Raw genomic sequence first — 18,224 nt, forward strand, 5'->3', positions numbered from 1 at the left:
GCCCTATCCAGCAAGTCTCACCTGGTTACCCCCGGGGCAAAGAAGAAGAAAGAGAAGAAGAAAAAGTCTTAATAAAACAAGTGCCACACACCGAGTGCGGGCAGGTTGATCATAAGATAACGAGACACCACGGAGTCGATCGCAGGTCGACTCGCAGCGGAGCAAGGGGAAGAAGGAAGTGCGAAAAGTGAAACTCATAGACCGGTATTCTCGCGCTCTTCGCGAATCGACGTGATCCCCGCGCCGCTGCCCCCTTCCAGGCGAGGTTTGCTGGGGGGCGGCATCGCGGCATGTATGTTGTTGGCAGCGTTGTTGGCAGCGTTGTTGGCAGCGTTGTTGGCAGTGTTATTGAACTTTGCTGCCGCGACATCGCCTGTCGAACCGCCTCCGCCGCCGTTGCCGTTGCCGTTGCCGTTCTTTTTCAGGGACTGCGCTGCCGCCCCCTCACCTCCTCCTCCTCCTCCGTTGCCTTTATGCAAGGACGACGGCCGACCGGGCGAGTTGGATCGTTTGCTACCGGCGTCGGTGTTGTTGTTTCCCCGAGAGGAGTTGCGGGGTGAGACTCGACCGGTCTGGCGGCTGGTTAGCTCGAAAAAAGAAGAAAAGAAGAAAAGAAAAGAAGAAAAGAAGAAAAGAAAAGAAGAAAAAAAATAGAGACAAAAGGCAAGAGAAAAGGACTTGCTCACCTGCTTAGCCCACCGCAGACCACAACTATTACACAGATCCCGCTGCCCACTGGGACCCCGGCGCCACTCGGGCGTGTTCCGCGTGTGGCAGTTGGCGCAGTCGCGCGCCACGTTCCCCACGCCCTTCCTCCGCTTCCGCTTCTTCTTGTTCGACAGCAGCCCGCCCAGCTCCTCGGCCAGGATGCGGTTCACCTTCTCCATCTGCCGCAGCTCGAACTGCCAGCTCGAGCACTTGGTCGTCCGCAGCTCGTCGAAGACGTTGTCGTCCGCCGCCAGCGTCGCGTCCTGCGAGCCTGCCACGAGCTGTCCCGCCGCCGCCGCCGCAGCAGCAGTAGTAGTAGGAGTAGTACTGCTACTACTACTAGTATCCCGAGTGGTGGGGTGCTGGTCATCGCCCCCGGGCCCCGCGGCGACGGCGGCGCTGGGCACGAACTTGTGCGAACTGCTGTGCGCCGCCGAGACTACGCTCCCGGGCGGCGGGCTCCTCGTCGCGGGGGCGATGGCGATGGCGCGGGAGGTGGCCTTGAGGAGCTTCGTCTGCGCGAGGAGGAACGTCGGCTTCTGCCCCTCGCAGGCATCCCCCGGGTAGAGGATGGTCTGGGCCTGCAGCACCTGGCCCCTCCGGTTCTGCACTTCGTGTTTACACGTGACGGTCTTGCCCCGCCTCGCCTTCTCGACGGTCCGGCCAAACTCGGGGCGCGACTCCTTGCGCATCAGGTCCTGGATGCTGGTCCCGACGAGGTCGTTCGGCTGCAGGTCCAGGAGGGAACGCACGTTGGACGAAACGAAGAGGAACATGCCCGAGGTGGATAGCTTCGTCCACAGCTCGCTGTCCCCGATGCCGCCGTGGGCCTCGAGGTGCCGTCTGCTGAGGGTGAAGACGGGCCGTTTGCGGCCCACGAGGATGATGCTCTTCCGCCCCTTGCCCTGTTCGACGAACAGGGACCCGTGGCTCTCGAACCAGGTGTAGCCGCTGTTCTTGCGCCGGATGCGGAAGACGATGTTGACCGAGTTCCCGGCCGCCGTGTCCTTGAGCTCTCGCGTCACGGGGACGATGTCGGACGGGTGGCACACCGTCGACAGAGCGCTCCCGGCCAGCTCGGCGGCGTCGTACTCGAGGATGCGCTTGCAAGACGGCGACAGGTACAGGAACAGGCCCTTCAGGGAGAGGACGTGCACCACGTCGTCGGTGTTCTCGAGGAGCATCTTGTCCCAGGATTGGCGGTGCCAGTCGGAGGACACGGGGCCCTTGCGGTTCAGCTGCTGCAGCAGGGCCGACACGTCGTCCATCCCGAGGGTCTGGTCGTTGTCGGGCTCCCACTGGCTCGAGCTGGGGGGCGTCCAGATGTACTGGCCGATGTCGCCGTGCTTGTAGTTGACCTGGACGCCGCCCATGTCCTGGCCGGGGGCGATGGCGTCGGGGCACTCGATCAGGTCGATCTGAAAGCCGACGATGTAGCGGATCTCGTCCGGGTCATCCCACGGGATGGGGATCATCGTGAGCAGGTTGAGAAACGGCTTGCCGCCTTTCCGGTAGTTGATCAGGCTCTGCTGGACCTCCCGGCCCGCCGCAACCTTCTCCTTGAGATTCAACACGGCGGCATTGTCGACGAACTCGCGCCTGGCGCCCGCCTCGACCTGGCCGTCCGGCGCCTGGAGGAAGCGGCAGTTCTTGCCCAGGATCTCGTGCCGGCTGTAGCCCGTCAAGTTCTGGAAGTTGTCCGAGACGTAGACGATGGGGCAGTCGTTCAGGGTCACGTCGCAGACCACAAAGGCACAGGACATGTCGACGGCCCCGAGGTGGACTTCGGGGTTCTCGCGTGTCGCCACGTACCACAGGGCGCGCAGCATGTCGAACCCGCTCTTGGAGTAGACGCTCTTCTCTGCGGGGCCGACACGGGGGGTCTGAGAACCGACGACGGGGGGGGTGGTGTTCGACGAATTCGACGAAGACCCATGCTGTGTGGCGGAGGTCCGGGGCGTGCCCGAGACGGGAGACATTTCGACGGGAGAAGCCGAGGCGATAGAAATATCTTCCTCTGATGACGACGGCATGGTGGCTTGTTCGGGCTGAGGAGGAGGAGGAGGAGGAGGAGGAGGTGGTGGTGGTTGTAGTTGTTGATGTTGATGTTGGATCGGGACGAGGCTCGGTGGGCCCATACTCTGCGCAAAGTGGAATGCAGGGACAGGTACAGGGACATGGACAGAGACGGGGACGGGGACGGGGACGGGGGCATGGTGGGTGGTACTGCTCCCGGCCGCCGCCGAGACGGCTGGGCCAACGGTAGGCTGCTGCTCGACGGCAGTAAACGGGGACCGCATGGAGACATCGGCGCCTTCCATTGTTACGTCGTCCATGGGGGTCGTGGCCGTACCGGGCTGGACGCCGAGCGGTTCGACCTTGGCCGTGAGGCTCATGGGCGTCTCGGACGCACTCATGGTGTTTAGGGTGGGAGGGAAGTGCGAGGTCAGAGGAGATTGGTTAAACACACCGACGTCGGCCATGTCGGATGCGAGGGAGTCCATGTTCATGTTGGCGAAGTTGGTGAAGTTGGCGGGCGTCATGTTGATCAGACCGGAGCTGAACTGAACAAAGTCGTCGTTGTCGGCGACGGAGAGCATGCCCTGGGCTGAAAAGCCACCCATAGATCCGGGTATCCCCATGCTCATGTCATCATCGGAGTAGGTTCCCGGAGCGGTATGTGAGGGGTTCGTGGTCAGGCCGGGGATGTTGGCGTAGCGGGCGTCGAGAGAGGCGTGGTCGGGGTATCCTCTGACATGATGATGAAAGGCGCCCCCAAATTCCATCATAGACATTCTCCGACATGTAGCGTCGTCCTCGGCCATGTGGTTGCTGAAGGCTGGCGGGATACTCCTCCGGCGCTGCAAGTCGGAATGATTGTGTTGCATGACGTCGGCAAGCGAAACGGTACCCATCATAACGGCATCGTTCATCTGGCCCATGTGGACATGTTGATGCGCCGACGTAGTAAATTGGTTCCGCGTCGGCTGCTGTTGCTGGTGCTGCTGTCGAGACAGCCGCCGCTGCAGCTCCTGGGCGTTAAGGTGGTTTGGGTAAAAGGGCTCCATGTCGGGCGCATTTGAGCGAGAGCCCAGGAAGGTCGACGGGAGAGAGAGGGAGGAAGGCTAGAGCCGTGAGAGGGCCGCCAAGGATGTATCGGAGGTCAGGGGAAAACAATAAACGATCGGGTCAACCAACAGTGACGTTCACGGCGGTAGTGGTCGCGAAGTTCGGAAGACGACGACGACGAGGGCAAACATCAAGGGGATATCGTTGTGGCCCGATATTGAAGGGCAGTATTTCGGTCGGGAATTCGGTTGTCGAGAGGCTCGAGAAGCAACGGTCGCAGCGGTCGGGAGGTGTCGAAAGGGAAATCGAGGACTGCACGAGAAGAGGTCTGTCTCGTGGTCGGCAAGAGGGAAAACGTTGGTCGCTTCGGTGCTTTTATGACGGCCACATGCCAGAAGCCACAAGTTCACCCGTCAACTAGTGTAGTAGGGCTGTTTGAGACGAAGCGAGGGCAGTTTAGTCGATGGGAGACGGTTCGGTCGAGGCCGGGGGGGGGTTTAGTTTCAATCCTATCCTCGGGGTCTTCGGGGACCCTTGACGAACGAGATGACGAAAGAGATGGATGGGACGATTTTTTTTTCTTCTTTTTCCTCTTCTTCTTTTTTCTCTTCTTCTTTTCTCTCTTCTCTTCTTTTTCGAAGTATGCTTCTCGCTGCTCGTCGTGGAATCTTGTCGGCAAAAGAACCAGGCGGTGGTTGTCGCTCTGCAATCGTCGGGGGCGACTTTGGATTCTTGTTGACAAATGGGCAGCAAGGGGTAATTATTGCCTGATATAATAAATATACATAAGTATATCCAGGTTATAAGGTAGGTGTATCAACGAACACTAAGGTTGAGGGAATACGTAATGAGGCACCAGGGCTTCATCACTCTTTCTTTGGTTCATGTTCAAGGATGGGATTCTCAGATTCCCATGGGTATTCCCATACCTTACGCTTTTCCCGCTCGTCTTTGCGTTCTCGCTTCTCCGTCACTCACGGACTTGCAACCGAAGCCCGGGCCTATCGATAATTATTATATTATTATTTAAAAAAAATAAGGATAAAGTCCCTTGAGGGGAAATGAAAATAAGGAGTGAAACCTCGCCCACTCTTTGTCCACTCTTTTCCACTCTTTGTCCCCCTTTGTCCACCTTTGCCCACCCTCGCCCACCCTCGCCCACCCTCGCCGGCCCTCGCCCACTCTTCCCCTACTTTCCATTGGCGGGATCAGTGCCTTCGGAGCATGGTACGATTCCACTTCATTGGCCTGTCGTGCCAAAGGGAAGGTGCTGCCCTTCTGCGTACGCGTCCGTTGTACACTAGTGTACAACCTCATTACTCCGTACTCTGTACCTATGTACTCTTAGTCATACCAGTAGGGGTCCTCCGTGCGGAGTGCAACGTACATACATGTAAGGTAGGTACCTTAGGGACGGGACATCTGTATCTTGTACTCCGTATCCGACTGTACTTCGTTCGTCTCGAAATCGAGTTACCGTATAAGGTACATACCTTAAGGCAGTTCTCCCTTTTCATCTGACAAACATGGACATGGACATCCAAGAGAACATGTGTCGACGGTCGGACTTGGCTTTGATGGTATCATCGCAAGAAATATCGACTTTCTCTATCTCTTTCTCTCTCTCTCTCTCTCTCTCTCTCTCTCTCTCTCTCTCTCTCTCTCTCTTCTCCCCCCTGATCCTTCCCCTCCCCACTCTCGTGGATCATGTCGGACCAAGCATCCCGGATGCTGTACCTTATCTACCGATATTGCCCGAAAAGGCCATCTCTTGTTGCTCTCTTTCTCCCAACTTCCCCCATTACATGGTCGATTGTCGTCTTCTCAAGAGAAATACGCCGCCACCCTCTGTTGGCCTGCCGGCGAGAACTGCTGCAGAAGCGGCGCAGGGTCCACACCCGCCGTCGACAGGAGCGTCTTCGCCGCCGCTACCACCCGATTGGCCGTCTGACCCTGAAGCGAGTCGGCCTCGAGTGCCTGTGCAATGAACACGAACATCTTGCCGGCCTGGCCCAGCACTGCCGGGTGTCGCCTGCGAAAGTTAAGGAAGGGCCATGGTCAGAATTGTTCATCTTTGTTGTTGGGAGACGGAGAAGGGGGGATACGGGGGGGGGGGGGGGGGGGGGGGGGGGGGGGGGGGGGGGGGGGGGGGGGGGGGGGGGGGGTTTCCACTTACTGGTCGATTAATTCTGCCAAGTACGCATACGCATACGGTGCCGCTTCGTCGTCGTGGATGACGGGCAGCGTTTCGAGCCACTGCGTCACCACTCCCGGCGCGTCTTGCACCTGGTGCGCGTTGTAGTGAAGAATCTTGGCAATGGCCGCGCACGCATTCTCCGTCGCGTACACGTTATCCTCGCTGCGCGCCTCGGGAACCTGCGTCACCTGGAAGAGGAACGGCAGCGCCCCTCCCAGGAATTGACTCCACGCCGCTCCTCCTCGGTGAGCCGCCACGCCAATTCCGTACGCAGCCGCCTGCCGGATGGCCGGTGATGCGTCGCGGCAGCCGTCGACGAGCGGCTGCGTAATCACATTGGCATACCGGCTGCTCTCGGGTCCACAGTACTCGAGCACGTCGTCCATGATGCAGAGACCCCACTGCCGCTGCGTAGCGTCGTCCGACTTGAGGAATCCCTCGTACGTGATCATGAGCCGCTCCCACGCCGGCAGGAACGCCGCCCCGTGGTTCTTGAACACCGCATGGAACGCCTTGTTCATATCCGAAAGCAATGTCTGGTCGTCTTCGATCGCGAGAAGCGTCTCTTCCGCCTCGTCCTCCACGTCGTCCGCAGTGGCCCCTTCCTTGTCTTCCAGCCGCTGCGTAACCCGCTCCTTGTAGTCCTCCAGCGTCGAGTGCACCGAGTCGATATACCGTGACATGTGATCCGACGTGAGGCAGCCCTTGCCCACCACCTCGACCGACTCGTAGAAGCACTGGTACATCTCCGCCAGCGTGTCGATGGCCGGCTCGGCCGAAAGCACCTCCAGCAGCTTATCCACCGTGGCCGTCCACAGCCCGGCCAACTCGTTGGACGGACTGCCGTACGCCTTCTTGTACGAAGACAACAGCTGCGGCACCAGCTTGGCAGACACGAACCTGACGGGGTCGTGGAAGAAGAAAGACAGCCCGGGGAGCGCGATCTTTTCCATGATCTCGGCCGCGTACGGCGCGAAGTTGGCTTCGAGCACCTGCGCGTACACCACCAAGAGCTCGATCGCCATGTTCTTGTCGTCCATGGTGCTGGTCCGAATACCGATCATCTTGCCCTTCAGCGGCACCAGTTCCCAGCCGTCTTCTTGCTGGATCTGCTCCACCTGGTCCTCGTCGTCGAGCAGCTGGATGTCGGCCTTCGCACTCGCCAGTTCCAGGAGGGGGGGCATGACCGTAGACAGGAACGGCAGGAATTCGTGCCCGAGCACCCGGCACATGCGGCCCCAGCAGTGCATCAGGTACTGCGCCTGCGGGTCGTCCGCGTCCTTGATGTTCTGCTGGATGTTGGCGAGAAGCTGGACCAGGGTCATGGCATCCTGTCCGAGACGTTCCTTCCCGACCGCCAACGCAATCAACGTCGCACATTCCATGGCCTTGGCCCGGAGCAGTCGGAACTCCTTCTCGTCATCGCGCTGCAACACGTTCACCAGTAGCGGCATCAGCGAATCGTAGTACTTCGAGAAGGCGGCCTCCGCCGCATCGGCGATGGTGGCAATGGTCGAGAGTGCCTGCTCCTGGACGTAGCGCTTGTCGTTCTGCAACAGCTGGAAGAGGTGAGCCAGCAGGCTGTCGAGGTGGGGCTCCAGGATCGACTTTTCGGCCTCCTCGCAAAAGTTGACCAGCGCAGCCGCCGCGTGCGACTTGACCCGAGGTTCGGGGGACTCCAGGACAGGCACGATGGCCGTCAGGACACGGTCGTAATAATCCGTCTGCATCTTGGGCGCGAAGTCGGTGCTCATTTGGCCAAGAGCGTTACACCCGGCCCAACGAACACGCGGATGGGGATCCTTCAGCGCGGGGATGACCAGGTCGAGAACTTGGCTGAGCTCGCCGATCATGAGTTCCCGGCAGCCCTCCGAAATGGCAGAAATGGCCATGAGCGCGGCATGCCTATCCTTCCAAGCCATCGAGTTCATCATTCTAGGAAGCCAATGGAATGTCGGAGCTAGGATGGTCTGCCCGCCCAGCTTGTTGGCCAGCCTATCCATGCACTGTTCACCAGCGACATGGTTGAGATCGCTTTCCTCCTGGTCGAGCTGTTTCGTTTATGAGCTTATGTAGCTGATTAAATTGGAGGGGCGGGGGGGAAAAAAGGAAAGGAAAAGGAAGAAAACGAAAGCAAAGTAAAATGGACACGGGGGATCGCAGGATCGCAACAACTACTCACATCGTCAGCCTCGAGCCACTCCGTACAATCCTCGTCATCCTCGCTGAGATCCGTCATCAGACTCAGGCACTGAGTGATCATATCGTTCGTATACGACTCGTCCTTGCGGCACATGGAGGGTGCGTAGTCGGCAAAGGTAGCCATGAGCTCGAGGGCGTTCTGGCGGCAAAGGTTTTCTAGTTCCTTGTCCTGGATGACGGAAATGCTGAACTGGACAAGGTTGCGGAAGAGAGGCTTGAACATTTTTGGCGCCGTCTCGGCCAGGTCGATAAGAGCCACAAGGGCGGCGCTGAGATCCTCGGAATCCTGGCTGTCCTTGATAGGCGGGAGGATGTTGAGCACATCGGCGATGAGAGGGTAGTATTTGGCCTGCGCTTTCTTGCCCAGGCACCGGAAGAAGGCGGCGAACGCATCCATGGCCGCAAGGCGCACCTGCACGGAATCATCCTTGAAGCCCTTCTGGAAGGCCTGGATAACGCCGTCCTCGTGCTGCTTTTCGATGATGCCCGGTGTTGTGGCGAAGACGCGGAAGGCCGTCTCGCGTTTCTCGGCTTCGGGTGCCAGACTGAGCTGGAAGAGGCCGCTGAGCAATTCCGGCCACGAGTCGTCTGCATGGACGTCAGCGTCAGCGTCGGCGTCAGGCATGATGATAACGGTGAAGTGATAGCAGGCAGGGATAGTAGGTGGAGTAGGTGTAGTAGGTCTTCTATGTGGTATATCTTCTTCGCACGGGGCACTGTAGTAAAAGCGACGTACTATTTTCCGTATACTGCCGTGCCACTTCAGCGACGGCATCGCTGACTTTATTCCTCACAGAGCGGTCAAAGTCCCCGGCCAGGGATTCAAGCAGCTTCTGGCGAATAGCGGCGGCCTGGTCGCGGTCCAAGGAGACGAACATGTCCAGCGTTTCACCTCTTTCATTCTTGCGCGACTTGGATGCGATTCGACGGAAAATGACGGCGGCAAAAGAACGCACCTGGTAGGAGGAGAACATGGCGGTCAATCAAGTAAACACTCGGGAAGATTCGAGCAAGAAGAGAACAAGCCACTCTGAGGAACGAGAGATTGAGGGTGGCATAGAACTTGTAGAAAGTACAACAACATGTAGAACATACTGGAGTATCAGAACCGGCTTGGATTTGTTCGGCGAGACCCATCAAGAGGATCTCTGGGCGGGTACTTGTCCATGAGTTCTGGAGATGTTCTTCGGCCTGGGACCGAATGCTGTTGTCGGGGGATTGGAGGGCTTGCAAGAGCTGGGTTAGCTCTGCGTGCACCTCGGGTGGGAGGATCGACATGGCCGCGAACTCGAGTTGACTTTGCCTTTGCGGTAAGGTAAGATGCTAACTGTGTGGGAAAAGAGAGCACTCGACGGGGGATTCTCCAGATTCTCCAGGGCAAGCACAATGGCAACTGATAGTAAAGAGATCCTGAGGTCCTCGTCGGTCGACAGCGCACGTAGTTTCGCACAGTCACAAAGATATCAAGGGAGGAGTTGAAAAATGGCCGGAAGTGGGGTGGGAGAGGTGGAAGGTGAATGGTGCATCCACGTCCAGTCTTTTGGTGGGATACGGACTGGGAGTAGTCGTGGATAGATAGGTCGTGGTGGGGTCCAAAAGGCTTCCAAAAGAAGGCTGCGAGTCTCCAGGGTCGTGGTTCCAACGCCGCCGCTAAATCGTGGACGAGGATGCGGTAGTCAGGCGTCCCAAAGCCCTAGCAAAATTCTTAAGATCGAAATAAAGAGTCGTAGCGATGTCTAGCGCAGTGGCCTTTCTGATGAAAGGCGAAAATGCGTGGGTAAAGATCTGTGGGTGGTGTATGGACTGTGTGGTCTGGTGGGGAACCAGGGGGGGGGGGGGAGTATGTGAAAATCGCTGGAGGAAAAAAAAACGAAAATAAAAAAAGACAACAAAATCAAAAAGGAGGGGTGGACAAAAGGCGGGGGACCTACCATACCAGTACCTAAGGTAATAAGGTACTCTGATGAGCCTCGTACGTCCCAAGTCGTAATTTTACCGGCAGTTACAACCCATCAAATTAGGTACTTAGTACCACCAACTTTCCCTCTTCCCAGATAAGGTATATGGTAATCATTTATTAGGACTACTTCGTAAATGACCAAATGCCCGTCTAAGGTAACAGCCAGGGGGGCATATACCTTGGGGAAGATATCGAACACGTACCGTATGAAGAGACACATCCACGGTGTGTAAGGTAGGTATTCGTACCTAGGTACCGAGTAGAAGTCAGCAGCGTAAGGTACCTTACCTTACTGTAATCAAGGTACCTCCCTCTCCTTTACGAGTACTCGTCAAGTACCTTCCTTTACCTTGTATTTTTCCGACCCGGTCCAATCCAGCCAGCGTGCAACAAACCAGTCTCTCTTCTTCGATTAAACCAAGTCTTGTGAAATTCGCTCTTACCACCTAACATCTAGACTTGTTGGAATTTCACGTGTTTTAAGTGTCTAACTTGTCGGCTTTACATACGTTCGATGTTTGGGTTGCAATTTGTCAAGTGCTTTTCGTGTTGCTTCAGGTAATAATAAGTAAATGTACTTACGGATAAGGTATCGACAGGTACCTACCTAGGTACCTTACGAATGGAAGGTAGGGGAGCGCGGCCTGATAACGCTACGGGGTAGAAGCAGAGGCCCCACCGTAGAAGCAAATGCGGAGGAAGTTCCAACCTGGAGCATCCCGTTTGAATCATCGCCTTATTCGTACTTCACACTTCGTACCAACATCAGATCATCCGGATCAACCAAGCGAAAACAACATACTCGTTTTCCTTCTGCCATCTCATAATAACCTTCTGCCTCCATTACATGCTCTGTATAGGATTGCACCTCTCCTGGTCACACCCGGATCACACTTCGCCATTGCCATCTTCGTCTCTCCTGTCCATTCCCACTCCAGCCCTTCGTGGTCTCATCGCGCGCTGCCTGTCAACTTGTCCCCCTGACTCGTCATCATCCCTCAAAAGACCACTCCCTTTCGCCTCTTTCTGCAAATCTCTTGTCCTCGGGTAGAAACGGGCAATAGTTATTACTCTTTTTTACGCAAATCTGCACTTTCGTTCGCCTATTCTATGCTCGCCCGCACGTTCGCAGATTCGGACATTCTCAATCCTCAATCCTCTGTCCCCGACCCTTTCGCCATCGTCACTGTGACAGCTCCGAGATACGAAGTGGGAACAGAGACGTTTCGATTCCCAAGACGGATTCTCCTCGAGGCTACAACTAATCTTAGTTACCCTTGAATTCTGCTTTCGCCATAGTCTGGCTGAGGAACCCCGCGATAATTCGACTCGGGCAATCATATTTTCCCTTCCGCTGCCAGATCGGTGACCACCCAACGAGCAGCACGACAGAGCTCCACTTCCACACCTTGCTTCATACCTTAGGAGTACTCGTACTCTCTTGCCCCGGTCCACCATGAGCCTGTCACCGACGGGGGAAGAACCTCGTCACGAAACAGCCGCCTATATGGCCGCTGATCTATCCAACACCGCCGCACGCCCCGGCTCATCTTCTGTTTCTCCTCCAGCTCCGCCCCAGAGAACTTCCTCACAGTCCAGCCTCACCAAGTCCTCGTCGCACATCTCCACTCACCGCCACAGCTTCGCCGAGAACTTGCGAAACGCGCCTGGCTCCCCGCGCTCTCAGCGCCATCCGTCCTTCGCCCAAACCGCCGTCCAAGAGCTCCTGAACAACCCGCCTCCTGCACATAAGCATTCAAATCCTCGCTTTGCCGGTCGAGATTGGCGGGACATCTCTGTCAACGAGCTCGTCTCCCACGAAGATGTGAGATGGGCCAACCTCGACACTAGCGTTGAGGATGCATCCATGGTACCAACCGGCTTCCCTTACCTTACCCCTTACCCGTTACACCCTTCCATCCTCTGCCCCACCAACCCCCATTCTTCTTTGCCATAACAGAGTAAGGCTAACTCACCTCACCTGCGCAGCTCCTCGTCAAACAAAGCCCCGCCAACGTCGTCCTCGTCCGGGAAAACGCTCAGTCCCGAACCGCCATCTCCAGTTTCGACTACACTGACCTTACTACGTACCTCCTTGTGGTCGTGGGTCTTGCGAATCCCGACGAGGATGAGATGCCCCTCTACAGGGACATAGCCACAAAGGCGCAGAACGGGACTCGCATTACCCTAGAAGACATTCAACCTATATGCAAGAAAGAAACCCTGGTCGTGCTTCCTTTCGACGAGACTCTAGACGCGGCTATCGAAGTTTTCGGTGGTGGCGTACACCGAGTCGTGGTTTGCGGCCCGTCCGGCGACGCCGTGGGCATTCTGAGCCAGCTCAAGTTGATCGAGTTCTTTTGGAACGAGGGTATCAACTTCCCCGTTATTGACCGGCTCTACCCCGTCAGCTTGCGTGAATTGGGGATCAGTACGCAACAGATCATTGCCGTCAAGTAAGACTCCCCTTCCCCATATGCGGGCCCAGCGATATGAGCACCACGCAATTTCACTTGGGACTAATGTTGTCCACTTGTCCACCAGTTCCGACACCCCGCTAGCCGAAGCCCTGACTCTGATGAACACCGAATGCTTGACGAGTGTGGCCGTCGTCGACAATGCCAAGAACGTCGTCGGCAACATCTCTACAGTTGACGTCAAGCATCTCACCAACGCCGCCAGCGCCCCCCTCCTCAACTCGAACTGCATGCACTTCATCTCCCTAATCCTCAGCGAAAGGGGTGTCGAACATGGCCGCGATTCCTTCCCCGTCTTCTACGTGAACCCTTCCTCGACATTAGCTCACACGGTCGCAAAGCTGGTGGCCACGCAAGCCCACCGCATGTGGGTGGTGGAATCGGCGTCGCCATCCCCATCCTCACCGGCGACTCCGCTCTTATCCCCCGTCAACAACGCCGTTTTGGTCCCCGGCACTGGATCGACGCCGCCGTCGCCGGTCCCTCTTCAGGGCACAGCGACTCAGCACAACCCCCCCGCCTCCGCGCTGCCGGGGGCGCATCTATCCGGCCGCCTGACTGGCGTGGTTTCCTTGACGGATATCCTCAACCTGTTTGCCAGATCGTCTGGCCTGCGTCCATCGGATCCAGGCGAGCAACGGGCCCGAAGGCGCAGGAGTTCCAGCAGTTCGGTTCGGCCGAGCATCGACTCTGCTCGGCCCAGTGTTGACTCCCGGAGATGAGACCTCGACAACGTGTCCCCGTTTTGTTGCCTCGGATTCTTTGGTGTCGACCATGGGTCTTGTATTCCGGATGCCATGGGCTGGTGGAAAACTAACCGTCTGTTTTTGGTCCGAATGTTTTTTTTTTCCAGTCACCTCTCAATGTATTTATTGCTGTCAGTTTCGGGGTAGGGGGTCAGTCAGTTCTTTCTCTGGTTTCGTTTATCCGGCACCAGGCAGGTATCATGTGTTGACTCTGTTGGACCGCACAACCATGAATGGGGGTAGATCGATTTATGTCCGTCTCGTTGCCAGTGGACCGAAGAATACCTTAGTTAGTCACTTGACACTGGTACGACACCCGTGCTTCCAGTTTCGTCCATCATCGTCGGACCATGATGAGGCGATCGATGTTCCTATTTCCTGTCAATATATATATACATATATATGAATGCTTTCAAAGTGTCTAGCAATCAGAAACCTCTTGTTGAACTACGTACGTGTCTGTCTGGCTGATATTCGTAGAGGCTGTGGCTTATTACCGGCCAGCAAAGGAAAACGTAAAAAGACGTACCAGGTGGGAGAGGCCCTTTACAGTGTCAATAAACGTTTACTGTGTACGAGGGAGTAAGGTATACATGATGGAAATGCAGGCCTTTTCACCTTGTATACAGTATGTATATCTATCCGTAACTTTTTCTCATACCAGAACTTGGGTGGATCTTGGTACAGTTTTGTAACTTCTTCTCATCATTCATAGGTAGGATGAATGAAGCATTTTCATAGGTATCGCACATAACATTCACCGAGAAATCGTCCACGTAACAAGGAACCCGCCAACTCGATTCAAGAGAGGATATACACCACACAAACTCCTCGCGCGCTCACCCTCTGCCAACTATCATCTCACCAGAAAGCGAATGCCAACCATGGCGGGCACCTCAACCAAAGACGCCTTCGCCTCCTTCTACCTCCAGCGCACTACGCGGGAATTCGCAGAGGACCTCGACAAGGCCCGCACAGCCGACGACTTCAAGCCGGACTCGGTACCGTTCCTGGTCCATGCCCTGCAGCAGGGGACCGCGCTCTACTCGGATGCCGACAAGGCCCGCGTCATGAATCCTCCGGTCATCGCCCCTGCCGAAGAAGAAGTCCGGGAAGAGGCCGGCAAGGGCGAGGGCGCGGAGTCGGTGTCGGTGTCGGTGTCTCGGGATGAGGAACGGATGGCGAAGAAGCTGCAGAAGCGGAAGCGGAAGAGCGAGGGCCGGCCGTGAGTTGATTCTTTTCTTCCGACGCTGGAAAAGAAAAGGTCTTCTGTGAGTCTCTGTGCGACATTGGCCTGGAGGTCGCAGACAGAAAGCGGAATCATCGCACTGTTTGCCTCCTGTCGCGGAAAACACCGTCTCCAGACGATCCTCCCACCCATTGCGTCCTGTCGTCTCTGCGCCCCTCTTCAGACACATACGCCAATGCCCTGCTAGGTCAGCTGGGCCCGCGGCTCTTCGGAATGGGGTCGCTCAAGGCCATCATCAGCCTCAGAAAGGGGAGGACTCTAGAACTTTGGCAACAGATGGCGTGTCCACATACGGGCCCAGGATGGAGGACCACATCCCATTATTCCTTTGCCTAAGGAGTTGATGCTGTCGCCACACAGTCTACAGTTTGCATCGATAGACCACCAGCACCGATTCAAGAACTGGACCGGCTCGTGATATTACCACTGGCCCAGATGCATCACCAGCTTTGAAATCAGGCATGGACACACGGCTTTTAGGGAAGGTGCGAGGAAAGTGTAGGCGTTTTCCTCTTTGTGGGTTATGAGTTGTCAGGGTAATAAATGGGTATCTTGAGGGAGTAAGACAGTAAATAAGGCTCATTGCGCTACATCTGAGATTAAGCATTCGCAGTCCCTCCAGGGTTGCCCCTAATCCCACATGGCAACAACTTTCCTTCCAAACATTCGTCCTTTCGACGATATTTTGGTGCCTTCAATTAGTCGTGCATTCGTGGTTGCTCTCCCTGGCCCCCCGCACGTATCTCGTGTGCTCCCTCAGTGGGACATATTGAATCGCCCCCGAGTCTCCTTACGAACTGCCCACCCCTTGATGGCCAATACTATGATTACCCAAGCCATCAACACACCGACGAATCCCATGGTGAAGTTATACATGAACATGCCGTTAAGGTTGTAGTGGATCATGCCCTCAACGGTATCGCTGCTCTACACCCGAAGTCAGTACAAGCCGTTGCTACTCAAATGTCAAAACATGTTTACTTACACTGGCCATGAGAATGATACTTCCAGCAATGAGACCAAACGACGTTAGCAACTCCGTGGGCGGCCTCGACGGAAGGACGGACTGCGGAGGCTTGAGATAGAGGAGGAAGTAAGTGAGCCCGCGGGCGACTGCCGCGCCGGCGACCAACTCGCCCCATTGCGTGTGAAGCATGCTCGAAACCATGGAACCCTGCTCATGCGCGCTCATCATGAAGCCCAGAAGCAAGATGACGAGTGCGGGGATCGGGTTAGTTGAGAATCCGTACTGCTTTGGAGGCTGTAGAGAGCTGTCGTGGCCCTCTTCTTGGTCGTAGGGGGGCTTGGGTGCAGTGAGCGCCGCTTCGGAAACCGTGGTGTGAAGGAGGTCTCGCACGCGGGTCGACTCAACGAGCATGCCAAGCTACAACTCTCTCCGTCAGCGCATCATCCACAAAGCCGGTCCTTCCCTTGCACCTGAAGAAGAAAAGAAGAAAATAGGGGTAACGGTAAAGCTGCAACCGCGGGACACAACTCGGGACACAACTCACCAGTCCACCTCCAATGAACAGGATCGGGATGGAGAGATGGTCAAGGTCCCGTGATCCCCATTCACCACCCCAGTTACCCAGGTGTTCCAACATGACGTTGGTCGCACCATAGAAGAAGATGGAGAAACTCTCGATAAACTCTGCCGACGGCCGCCACTTGCGCTTCGCTTGGTTCGGGCGAACATTCCATGCCTGGTTTCACGACATGCGCCGAGTCATTAGCCAGTCCGATCCGACAAAAGTGACACCAGAACGAGACAACGAATACAGCCCAAGAAGGATGTTCAAAGCGGATAGAACGCCCACGGAAAACGAAGGGAAAGAAATACTCACCCATCCCAACTCGCCAAAGCTTCCGCTCCAGCGTCCAAGAGTGAGGATGCCGAACCAGAAAAATACGCCTCCTTTTATCCAATGAGCCAAGCCACTGAAGACACCATGACCCTCCTATATCCGACCGTTAGCACTCATATTACCTATTACACAACATCTGGGGCGTCGGTAGATCAGCGAGGGTTCACTTACAAATAAGCGGCCATAGGTAATGATCCCAAGACAGAAGGCGATGAAACCCAAAAGGAGGATAATTCTATCCAAAATGTCATACGCGAACATCAGCCCTCTCCAGACGCGGGATGAGAGCAGACTAGACACCCTTCCGAGGATGGAAGGGCCGCCGTTCCCGGAAGGCATCGGCATGGGGAAGCCATCTCCCACGTCTTCCACGTCGACATATTCCTTCCGAGCATCCGAGAATCTTGGCGAGGTCCGACCGGATGCCGAGTCGCTGCGGAGTGACTCGGTATTCGGCTCGGTGCCCTGGCCGCTGTCGTTTGACTGACGGTAGGGGGACGAAAAGCGCATTTCGTCAAGTCGGCGCTGCTCTTCCACAGACGCGGCGGAGACCGGAATAAAGGCATGGTGCTCGGCAGCATTGCCAAAGCCGCCGGCGACCGGGTCTCTCCGCCAACGCCCGGCGACGCGCCCGAGCAGGCCCACGAGAATCTGGGCCGTGATGACCCAGGTCGCGACCCATCCGACCTTGTGGTGCGCATTGCTCGGGTACAAATCAGGAGTCTTCGCGTTGTAGACAACGCTAAGGAGAACACCCAGGGCGTTGACGGCTAGAAAAACGAATTGCAGCGCGAGCGTGTGCCGGGATCGTGCCAAGGACAGCATGACAGCTGTTTGGTTTCCAGCAGATGAGCCTTTTCCGCTATCTTGACGACGCAACGCCTTGTCGGCTCTGGTGGAATATTCACTTACCAACAGGGAGCAAGAACACCCAAGCAACCGCCATCAGGGCGATATGGGCAAACATAACACCGGCATGATCGGCGAGGGCGAAGTAAGTTGGTGGATAGCTGTCCGCGTCCGGTTTCCCATCATCGTTACCGGAAGCATGAGCTCCCATTTCGGCGTCTGCATGACCGCCGTGACCGTGGCCATGACCACCGTCAGCAAGCGCGAGCGGGACAAGACCCGACACCGCAAGAAAGGAGAGGAACTGAACTATCGTGGGCATGGAAGTGCGCTGTACGAACAAGAGCGTAGAGTCAACGGGAAGCCAGAGGTTGACAAGGGCGCAGTGTGCTGGGCGCAGCTTGGGAAGGCGATGGGGAGTCGCAAAACTTCGGCCAGTTCGGCCTCTCTATATCTGAGTTCGTGAAGAGAATGTTATGTGTATGGAACCCACGCACTCCAGCCGCGATCTCGGATACGGCGGGACAAGCAGGTGAAATGCGACAGAGCACTTATGAGTGATCGGGGTCGTACTGGCAACATGGATCACATATGAGTCAAGGGGAGGGAGGGTGGGAGGAGAGCAGATCGAGGGCCGAGGGAACCGGGGATGATAAATACCTTATTAAGCGAAACGACACCGAAGACTGATAAACCGGCTTCCGGGCTTGGAGCGAAGGAAAAAAAGAGAAGGGGTTGATAAAGCAAACCAGAGAAACACCTTGTGACGGGTCTCACATCGAACGGCATACGCCCCGCGGTCTGGTCTTGTCAGGCGCATGCAGCAAGAGGAGACGAGTACATGTACACTGGAGCACGGCCAGTCACCACGCGCCCTATTGTACTTCGATGCTTCACCCGGA

General features: G+C 56.4%; 6 protein-coding genes across 6 annotated transcripts; 3 read left to right on the forward strand and 3 right to left on the reverse strand.

Annotated features, from left to right (window-relative positions):
* Window positions 1-194: 194 nt before the first annotated feature.
* Window positions 195-2,741, reverse strand: SODALDRAFT_279070 (hypothetical protein; the record flags this gene model as incomplete). Its single annotated transcript, XM_028608151.1, has 4 exons — window positions 195-358; window positions 449-572; window positions 687-1,044; window positions 1,120-2,741. The coding sequence occupies 4 exons, from the start codon at window positions 2,739-2,741 to the stop codon at window positions 195-197; spliced, it is 2,268 nt and encodes a 755-aa protein (XP_028465699.1).
* Window positions 2,742-3,965: 1,224 nt separating this feature from the next.
* SODALDRAFT_176467 (hypothetical protein) lies at window positions 3,966-4,678 on the forward strand. The gene has a single exon (XM_028607030.1). It carries the CDS (start codon window positions 4,155-4,157, stop codon window positions 4,551-4,553), a length of 399 nt encoding a protein of 132 aa, XP_028465700.1. The 5' UTR covers window positions 3,966-4,154; the 3' UTR covers window positions 4,554-4,678.
* Window positions 4,679-5,601: 923 nt separating this feature from the next.
* On the reverse strand, window positions 5,602-9,454 carry SODALDRAFT_340221 (importin subunit beta-3; the record flags this gene model as incomplete). The annotated part of the gene is made up of 5 exons (XM_028612929.1): window positions 5,602-5,809; window positions 5,954-8,025; window positions 8,157-8,764; window positions 8,913-9,132; window positions 9,272-9,454. 5 exons carry the CDS (start codon window positions 9,452-9,454, stop codon window positions 5,602-5,604), a joined length of 3,291 nt encoding a protein of 1,096 aa, XP_028465701.1.
* A 2,189-nt stretch (window positions 9,455-11,643) lies between these two features.
* SODALDRAFT_279400 (sds23/moc1) lies at window positions 11,644-13,335 on the forward strand (the record flags this gene model as incomplete). The annotated part of the gene is made up of 3 exons (XM_028608166.1): window positions 11,644-12,006; window positions 12,126-12,592; window positions 12,681-13,335. 3 exons carry the CDS (start codon window positions 11,644-11,646, stop codon window positions 13,333-13,335), a joined length of 1,485 nt encoding a protein of 494 aa, XP_028465702.1.
* A 926-nt stretch (window positions 13,336-14,261) lies between these two features.
* SODALDRAFT_247747 (hypothetical protein) lies at window positions 14,262-14,432 on the forward strand (the record flags this gene model as incomplete). The annotated part of the gene is made up of 1 exon (XM_028607404.1): window positions 14,262-14,432. A coding segment is annotated over one exon (171 nt), but the record flags the coding sequence as incomplete, so codon positions are not given.
* Window positions 14,433-15,364: 932 nt separating this feature from the next.
* SODALDRAFT_360191 (hypothetical protein) lies at window positions 15,365-17,533 on the reverse strand (the record flags this gene model as incomplete). Its single annotated transcript, XM_028614241.1, has 6 exons — window positions 15,365-15,535; window positions 15,594-15,992; window positions 16,120-16,311; window positions 16,453-16,566; window positions 16,645-17,303; window positions 17,386-17,533. The coding sequence occupies 6 exons, from the start codon at window positions 17,531-17,533 to the stop codon at window positions 15,365-15,367; spliced, it is 1,683 nt and encodes a 560-aa protein (XP_028465704.1).
* Window positions 17,534-18,224: the final 691 nt, after the last annotated feature.

The sequence above is a fragment of the Sodiomyces alkalinus genome, assembly GCF_003711515.1.
Source record: "Sodiomyces alkalinus F11 unplaced genomic scaffold SODALscaffold_6, whole genome shotgun sequence".
In the NCBI taxonomy this organism is placed as follows: domain Eukaryota; kingdom Fungi; phylum Ascomycota; class Sordariomycetes; order Glomerellales; family Plectosphaerellaceae; genus Sodiomyces; species Sodiomyces alkalinus.